This window comes from Neomonachus schauinslandi, chromosome 13 (assembly GCF_002201575.2).
Source record: "Neomonachus schauinslandi chromosome 13, ASM220157v2, whole genome shotgun sequence".
Lineage (NCBI taxonomy): Eukaryota > Metazoa > Chordata > Mammalia > Carnivora > Phocidae > Neomonachus > Neomonachus schauinslandi.
Genome location: NC_058415.1, coordinates 81,932,146 through 81,941,457, shown reverse-complemented (window position 1 = coordinate 81,941,457; position 9,312 = coordinate 81,932,146). Strand labels below are relative to the sequence as shown.

At 51.9% G+C, this 9,312-nt stretch overlaps 1 protein-coding gene across 4 annotated transcripts in view; it reads right to left on the bottom strand.

The window, feature by feature from the left end:
• Positions 1–4,574: 4,574 nt before the first annotated feature.
• Positions 4,575–9,312, bottom strand: part of RABGAP1 (RAB GTPase activating protein 1) — a 155,411-nt gene continuing 150,673 nt past the window's right edge. For 3 of the 4 annotated variants that reach the window (XM_021691691.1, XM_021691689.1, XM_021691690.1), the window contains exons 24-26: positions 9,010–9,081; positions 6,824–7,021; positions 4,575–5,486 (exon numbers count right to left, since the gene is read on the bottom strand). In XM_021691691.1, the coding sequence (XP_021547366.1) occupies positions 5,364–5,486; positions 6,824–7,021; positions 9,010–9,081 (393 nt within the window). In that variant the 3' untranslated portion in view covers positions 4,575–5,363. Of the gene's footprint in view, positions 5,487–5,945; positions 6,131–6,823; positions 7,022–9,009; positions 9,082–9,312 lie in introns of those variants that run through there. The other variant, XM_021691692.2, reaches the window with a different exon arrangement.

The window sequence follows — 9,312 nt, the reverse complement described above, 5'->3', positions numbered from 1 at the left end:
CTCAGCCCGTCCGCCCCACACCCTGCTCTGCATGCCGTGTCGCACTGGCAGCGAGGGGCCTGTCAGACTTGTCACCCGCTCGAAGCAGAGTGGGCAGGGTGGCGTGGTGTGGGGAGGCGGCAGCTAGTTCCGAACTGAAGCCCAGGGCTGTTCAAGAAGGGGCTTCCCTCATAAAGGAGTAAGGTGGCCCTGCTCAGCCTCAGCCCCGGGGTGGGGAGTTCAGGAGGCATGGAGAAGGCCGAGTGTAGTTGTGGGTAGAAAACCTTTCTTTCCCCACTGCACGGTTACACACGTGACATTGGACTCCTGGCTGTAGCTTACTCTCACTCTGGTCTGGTGATGGCCAAGGTAGTTTTTAGATATCAATTTAAAATACCTATCTATCTATCTACTGTTTTTTCTGAATACGCAAGTGTAAATAGTATAATTTGCAGTGCAGAGTCCTTGGCAATAACTTTATGTTGTGTATGATGTTGAAAAACATTGGCAAACTCGACCACCACGGATTGTCCTTCCCCTCTGGGGCAATGATGACACGTAGGACTCTGAACTTTAAACCTTCGGCGTGGTTGAAGCAGCAGCCTGCCATGTGTGGACTGTCACCAGTGCCTCGCCCAGAGATGCCTGGCCTTCGTCCCAAGGGACTCTCTGCCACCCCAGCGCCCACACTGTGGCTCCTTCGCACCGACTGTCGGACTCTGCCGTAGACTCACCCTCTCGTCTGGCTGCTGCCGTTTGTCTGTAATGCCCTGACATGTTGCATTCTCCCCATTTGGATGAATACAAAATAAAAGCTTCTGTCTTAAACAGTAGTGGACCCACTCTGGTTAAACGAAGGCTGTCACTTGGATGAAATGGTCAAGTGCAGGACCATTTTCCTGGCCCTTACAACTCTCTGCTAATAGGTGCAAAGAGTTTACTGGACCTGAAACTTTAACCTGGCACCCTGACCTAGCGAGCTGGGGAGTTGTGGGTGCCGAGCGAGGGCCGAATTCTAAACTGTAGAACTCACTGGGTGCTTTGCACGCATCTCACTCTTCCTGCTCACACCTGTTCCTTAGGGCTGGCAGTACCCACACATGACAGATCAGGACACTAAGGCTCACAGGTAAAAGTACAGAACTTCTAAATGGCAGCAACCATCTGTATCCAAAGCTGAAGCTCTTCCCCCTTGTGAGGGTCCTGCCGTGGAGCTGCCCCAGTAACGCGGAGCCCCCAGACCGCCAAAGACGGCGGAGCCGGGGGACAGAGAAGGCAGAGAGCCAGGCCAGGGCCTGCTGCTGCCCTCCAGGTAAGTGCAACCACTGGATGGACAAGGCACTGGGCGTCCCTGCTTCCCTTTGTCACTCACACTGAGTGGGATTCACCAGCACGCTGCCGTTCCCCGTGCGATTCAGAGCAGACGGGGTGGCAGCTCTCCTGGGAGCCTGAGGAAGATGCCTCCTCCCCGCTGGGACTTATTAGCAAGGCTCTGGCGATCAGAGGCTCTTGGGTTCAATGGGGCCTGCTGGCCAGTCCGCCCAGCCCGTCGTGTACTTCCACTGACCTTTCCAGCGGCCCCGACAGACCACAGCCTGGGAGGAAATGTGGAGGGGGTCAGAACCAGGATCGGAGTTTTCCAGCACAAAGCCTCATGCTCTTTGCTCTTTCTGCCGTGGTTCCTGCCAACTACCCACCTTTCCCTCCCTCCCTCCTCAGCCAGGCTTCCTAAACATCTACACTGGCCTGTCTCTGCTTCCTCCCCTCCCTCCCCTCAGCTGACCGCACCCCACCCACCTCAGAGTCTGCTCCTGCCCTGGGCACCAGCAACCTCCCCGTCACCGAATCCAGTGAGCCTTCTCTCGTCCTGCCCTCACTGCTGACTGACGAGCTCCTTTTCCTCCCGGTGACCACAGCCTTACTCTGTGGCCGCCCCCTTTCTCCTCGAACAGCACTTCGCAGGCCTGCAGCCAGCCCTTGCTCACTCTGTACGCTCTCCTGGCTTCGCCTCCCCTGCCAGGGTAGGCCTTCACAACTAGTGCTGACTGCCCCACCCAGGGCTGGGAGACCTTTTTGGTTGTGACAACGGGGGGGGCGGGGGGGGGGGAGTGCTGCCAACCAGCTGGAAGGGCAGGACAGCGCCCCACACCAGAGCACGAGCAGTACCGCTGAGGTTCCGAAACACTGTGGTAGCGCCGCCCGCGCAAGTCCCAAGCGTCTGTGGGCTCTGGCCGCCTTCCAGCGGTGTTTCCCGGGCTCTCCCTGGGTGTCTCCCCCCTTTGTGTGTCTCCCCCCTTTCTCTCACTAAGTTTCGGTGACTCTCCACGAACTGTCTCCAATCTGGCCTATCTTACCACCTCTCTTTAGACTCTAAATCTCTCCTCCAACTTTTCTTTCTAAAGGACTGGACACTTAAATTTTTTAAGCAAGTTGGCTTAAAACTCTCCAGTCAAGGTTCCCTTGACCTTCAGACTGCTTGGCCTGGGTGGCCTCACCCTCATTATCCAGTGTCTCTCCCCCAGCCCCATCAGGCCACGGTGCTGACTACCGACTGTTCGTTCCAGCTAAATGTTGCCTCTCTCTCCAGCAAACCCCCTAGTCAGCAGTGCAGAAAAACCGTCCCCGCTGCTTCATCTCTCTTGCCATTACACATCCCTCCCTGTCCCCACAGGGCGCCGTACACCTGTCCCAGCACTCAAGTGTTCTCAGTCTGGGTCTTAACACCACTAGGGGACCTTCCTGCAGCAGGGCCCACAGGAGTCCCCTGAGGCCTGCTGTGCCCAGGCTGACCGGCATATGGACTCCCTTCTCCTTTCCCAGCTGCGACATGAGGATTTCTGCGGCATCCCTGCACTCCCGAACACTAGGACCCTTTGGGATTGGAAAACCTAGGGCAAGCTGGCCTTCCTGGATTCCCGCCCCAGCTGGCCAGGAACGTGGACCCCAGAAATCGGTTCTCCAGCTCGTGAATGGCAAAGGGATCCCAGATGCGCTCTGGAGCCGCTATCCTGGCTGCTGTCACGCACCTGCCATGGCCCAGGCCCCTCCGGGCACTCGCCTGGCTTCGGTGCAGTGGACAGCAGACCGGGCAGGGGCTTCACTCACCGCCTTCCCTCCTTTGCGGCCTGCATCTCAGCCCGTTTCCATCCGAGGCTGGGTGTAGAAGGGGTCCCGGAGGGCAGGTCACATGGGGAGAACCACAGGGTTGGGGAGATTGCTCTTCTTCCTGCTGCAGAGAAGGGGCGAGGTGGTAAAGAGGGCCGTACGGGGCAGGGCGCAGGAGGACCCCCCCCAGGGAGTAGGAAGGAGCTTCTGCGAGAGGTCGTCCCTGCCGCCTCTCTCCCTGAAAGTTTCAGCAGAGCAGACCCGGATCCCGGCTGCTTCTCCCGCACTTTCACATTTTAGGCCTGGAATTCCACCTCCTGTCTCTGCCTGGTGAGGTGCTTTCATCTTGCAAGGTCCTACTACACCCCTACCTCCTATAGGACTTCCCTAACCCCCCGCTTCACAAACAGCACCTCACCCTGTCACTGCGGCCCTCCGTTTCGCAGCGGGGGTTCCGTGCTGGCCATGGCGGCGCAGGGCGTCAGCCTCACGGAGGCGCAGCTGGTCCCGCCGCACCCCGCAAAGCCGGCAGCCCGGAGCCGCTGGGCGCAGGCGGGCGGGGGGTGCCCGAGCGCACATGTGTCTGCCAGGACGCAGGCTGCCCTTCTCAGAGTGTGCGTGCGATCGGGGAGACGGGGCAGGAGCACGTAATGATGAAACCGGTTTCTACAAAGTGATGCTCTTTGTACCAAAATATTTAATGAATATGCTGTTAAAATAAAACCAACCAAAGGAATAGTAATACAATTTTACTGGTTTATATTTCAATTCATAAAGTTGACACACTGGAACTACCCTAGCACAATGTCCACGCACCTAGTTTTAGATGGGCTTACAGCTGTTTCGGTAACTGAACAAGAAAGACACAAAGCGGTGGAGGGTGTGGTGGTGGGGCGGGGGGGGGGGGGGGGGGTGCCGCTTGTCACCCCCCTTATCACAGATGACCTCAGCAAGCACTAGGCCAGCCACCGGGAAAAGAGATACAAAACAAGCCAAGTATCTTTATACACAGACCAGTGCCTCTTAGAACAGCTCCTGTGCCCTGCGTGCAGACACGAGACCCCCGGCGCCAGCCTGTCAGCATACCGCTATATAAATTAAAAGACTAGGTTATTTATTTTATTTTTTTAAAGGTGCTAAAACCTCCATTCCATAGTTTTGAAGTGAGAACCTGCAGTCCATCTGAACAGCGAGGTCTGCACCCAGCCACACTCTGGGGAGGGACACGGGCCAGCAGGACGGGGCCTTGGCACGCTCATCCCACACATGCGTTTACACAAACACACACAGTGCAGTGTCTTTCTCGCTTGTATGACCTGTTGTGCAAAAACACTAGGAACCTTTTAGTGAGGGAACATTTCCCAGCTCTTGTGAGGGCAGGGAAGAAGGGGAACCCGACAAACCCGGAGTGAGATCAAGTGCCCAGATAACCACATAATTACCTTGTGCAGATGAGTCTTAGTCTGGGATTTAAACACTGTCAGTTGGGCGCACTGGGAAAAGATATTTATATATATATATATATACACACACACACACGACACATGAAGCAAAATAAGATTTGTCCATGTTATGATTAATCCTGTCTCACGTCAGTCAAGTCACCCAGCCCAGCCCCGTGAAGTTTTGGCAGCTAACACTAAAGAACAATAGGAACTACGAGAGTTGCATAGAATTGATCAGAAACGTGAATAATGCCAAACCCAAAACCTGTGCATCGTGTAGTTTAACAAAACTAGGTGGCTGCGACTACAATCAGGAAACCCTCCTATTGAAAACAAAGTGCTTCTCCATGTCTACCTGGAGGACCCTATGCTGGCACTGAAGTAGAGAAGAACTGAGTTACTGATCCCCTGGCACCCCCCCCCGGCAATACATATAATATGTATATTTAAAAAAAAAAGATTAAAGGTTTAGAAAAAACCCAAAAGCCTGAAGGATCCCCAAACTCTGACAATGTCAACTCAGCCCTTGGGCTGGGTGAGGTCGTGACCCCCACCAGGGAGAGAGGCCTGGCAGCTCACACTGAGGATGGTTTCCCAGAGCGCGTCCAGAGCGTCATACAGCCAGCAGGCCTGTTAGCATCAGTAGTTAGGGGAGCCTTACCCCAGAGGCTGCCTGCTTCACGAGCTCTGGTCCAATGACCTACCAACATGCTTCTACGGATCTGACTTAGATACATCCTGGTCCTGGGACACGTCACAGAATCACACATCTGGCCAAAGAAGGCAACAAAAGGTGTCGTGTTTTCTGAAGGTGTCTGGAGGCAGCTGCTTCACTCAGCAAGTCTCTTTCCCTTGAACCCCCGTTGCTGTCTTTATGGAGCTCAGTGTTCGGTTAAACCACGTCTTCTTGGCAGCCTGTACCTCATTTAGGGCAAGGCCTAAATGGTGCTCCAGGTCCTGCAAGAGGAACAATGTACATGAGCGTGCTGGGCTCCAGTGTGAATGGCGTTGCCTCCCCAGAGCTGAGTCAACACAAGACTTCAGCCTATTTACTCTTGAGAGGCCTCTGGAAATTCCCCAGTTTCCAACTGGCATAGAAGTATCTAGAATCCCTAGAGTTCTGGGATCTTTCCTAGTGAAGACCTCTTCATTTCTTGCCTAGTCTATTTATTAAAACAACCTCCTAACTGAGCGCCTCCCTCTCCTGTCCACCTATTACACACCAGACAGACAGGGCTAGCACTCCAGTTAAGACCATGTCATTAATTTCCAGCAAAGACCTTTAAAGTCTAGACTCCCAGGCAAGGCATTTGAGGGGTTTCATGATCTGGACCCAGAGACTGTCTGCCAGCTCAGTACCCACCTCCACCCCTAACTTCCTGACACTCCTTCTTGGGCAGGCCCACTCCTCCCTCTGCTGCTCAGCATGCCGCTCCCTCCACCAGGAATGCTCACTGTTCTTTCGCTTCTGCAGCTGCAACCCTTGTTCATTCTTTGACCACAGCTCACATACTGCTGCCTTGGTGGTGCTTTTCCTGATTGTCCTGGACAGTCACACAAGCCAAGTCTTAGCTTTGCAACCCCAGCACCTAGAACAGGGCCTGGCAAAGAGCAGATGCCCAGTGAATGTGTGTGATGTGGGAGACCAGGCCCTAAACTTCAGTCCTTAACTCGGTCCCTTCCACAAACGGGCCCTTCCACAAACGGGCCCACTTGCGCTTCGTAAGGGTGCTTGTGGAACTGGCCACGCAGGATAAAGATGACCAAAGGAAGCCCCGATTTCTTCATCAGGAATGGAGGCTCAGATCAATCAGGTAACACGTCCAAAGTCACAAAGCTAGTTAAGTGATAGGAGCTGGGACTAAGAGGTGGCATTTAGGAAGTCCTCAGACACTGTGCTGCGAGCCCTTTCTGTGCTTTTATTTTATTTAGTCTTCAAAGCGAACTATCAGATAGGGGCCCTTATCACCTCCATTTGCAGATGAGGAACCTGAAGTGTAAGGAGGTCATGCACAGACCCAAGGTCACAGGTTTTGGTGGTGCAGCGGTGATTTCCAAGCATGTCTCCGCTCCACCAAAAAGATTCCAAGCTTGATGGATAATTCTCATTATGAGAAAGTCCAATTCATGACAGGCCAAATACTAATTAAACATCCACTGGTAAATAACAAGCAATGGGCTTCTTCCTATAAGGATTATGGTCAAAGTTTAAAAGGGAAAAAACCCCAACCACAGAGACCATTTCTGGGGTCTGCAGCCCACACAGGGGGCCGGGCGCGGGGCCGGGCAGTTACCTGGATCTTACACTCGGCCTCCACCAACTGCAGCTTGGTCTGAGCCAGCTCCAGTTCCATCTCTCTCAGCTGGTTCTTGAGTGTCTCCTTCTCTTCATCTGTGTCCTCATCTAAAACTTCCTTAGCTGAGCTCATGCCCTTTATGCGACCTTCTTTGTTGAAAAATCCCCGGCAGCGCTCACAGTCATCCACTTTTTGCTGAAAGTCAATGTCAGATGTGAACAGGCAAAGAAGAGAAGTGGCCCTGTAGGAAGGTGTGGGCACCTCCTTTTTGGGGAGCCAAGAGGTGGCTTCTGGGTCAAGCACTACAGCTCCCGAAAAACTCTGTTCTCTTTGCAAACTGGCAGATACCCTAGTGGAAAAGCCATGTAGTATCCTACGCTAAAATCAGTAAGAACACTCTTATATCTTTGGTCATCTCACTCCTAAGGAACCTTGGTTAAAAAAATGAAGATGCAGCGACTAAAGATTTATATACAAAGATTTTCACTGCAGAATCAGAGACAGAAAAATAACGAGGGGATAAACTATCCAACCACTGTGAGAAGTTAAATAGATACTGGGCTGTACCTATACAAGGAAGTATGTAGGCAGCCTCTACAAAGTGTTTGAGGAATTTTTCATAACATGGTAAAATGGTTAAATGCTGCGTGAACAAGGACACAAAAATGTCTGTAAAGCATGGTTACAAATCTATACCATGTTTCATTAAAATAAGATGTCCCTGACTGGGAGAAACCTCATTTCACATTCCTCTAAGAGAATATTCTGCCAATTAAACCACTTTATTTTGAGAGAGAGAGAGAGGGAGAGACAGAATCCCAAGCAGGCTTCACCCCAGCATGGAGCCCGACATGTGGCTTACCACGGGGCTCGATCTCACCACCCTGAGATCAAGACCTGAGCCAAAATCAAGAGTTGCATGCCTGGACTGAGCCACCCAGGTGCCCCCAGTTAAACCACTTTAAAAGGCCATCAGTTATAAAACTTGTCCCAATTTCAGAGAGGTAAGTGTGGAAAAAAAACGCCTATCTTAGAATGAATAGCATTTTATATGTTGAAATAAACACAGAATGAGCACTGAAAGCACATACACCAACGTGTTAATGATGGTGATATTATCTACGGGTAATATAAGGGTTTGTTTTCTTACTCTTATTTTCCAAATTTTCTGCAATAAGCATTGCTAGTTTTATAATCAGATAATAAATTACATTTAAAAAATCGACACTGCTAGTTAAACACTACTTACAATGGAGGCCAGGTGCCATCTTCCTCCAGGTAAAACGGTGATGTGTGTGATTAGGGCCATGAGCACAGAACTTGCTCACCTTCCTGTCCATTGAGCTATTAAATATGTTAGCAAAGTATCTTTCAGTAAGTTACTCATCTTGGAAAAATGTGATGAGTGCTCTAATACAGGTACAGCTTAAAGCAAGCAAGCAATGGGCACCTGGGTGGCTCAGTCGTTGAAGCGTCTGCCTTGGGCTCAGGACGTGACCTCAGGGTGCTGGGATTCAGCCCCACATTGGGGAGCCTGCTTCTCCCTCTGCCCCCCCCCCCACTGCTCATCTGCACTCTCTCTTGCTCTCTCAAATAAAATCTTTAAAAAAAAATAAAAAAAAAAAAAAAGAAAGCACCAAGTTACAAAAGCCCCTGAATTGGCAACAAAAACATTAAAAAATTAAAGCCTTCATTGGATTTGGATCCATTATAGCAGAAGGAATTGAGCTCAGAGGGGGAGCTGAGTGTCGTCATTTTACAGAACGTGCAGAGTGACAAATAACACCACAGGGTCCTGACCTCTGCACCCGATCCGGAGCTAAACTTTTACCGGCTGGCAGGCCTCCTTCACCTGTGGCACTGCAGTGACCACCTGCTCCGCTGACATCTGCAAATCCCAGGTCACTTCTTGCTACAGTCACGTCATCCAGTGGATGTTATGTGAGGAAAAGGGCATTTGTATTTTGAGATCTAAAACCAGAGTTCTCGGGTTGCGTCTGCCCTCCCGTCCGGAGGAAACCGGCACGGAGCCAGGCCACGATGGGCCCCTCATCAGGTACTCACAAGCTTCTCTCACTTTTGAAATCGAAGTAAACCACCCCCTCCTGAAATCTGTGGTGCCGAGCAAAGCACAGTGAACTAGGTGGTACAGAATAGAATCTCTTTGGTAAAGGAAAACTTACCCAGATTTTCTCAATTTCCACTTTATTAGCTGTCTGCTGCTTTTCCAATCTTTCACTCAACTGAGAACAAATCTAAAGAAACAAACAAAGTGACAATCTCTTGAGCAATGTCATCACGTGCAGAACCTGGGCTTGGGAGGAATTCTACAGCAGAAGGCGGACAGGCCGAGGGGAAGGAAGAGTGGGGGCCGTAGGGGCTGCGGGCGCGCGGGGCAGGAGGTCGGGCAGGGGGACGAGCAGGACGGGGCAGGAGGACAGGCAGGAAGTCGGGCAGGAGGACGGGGCAGGAGGACGGGCAGGAGG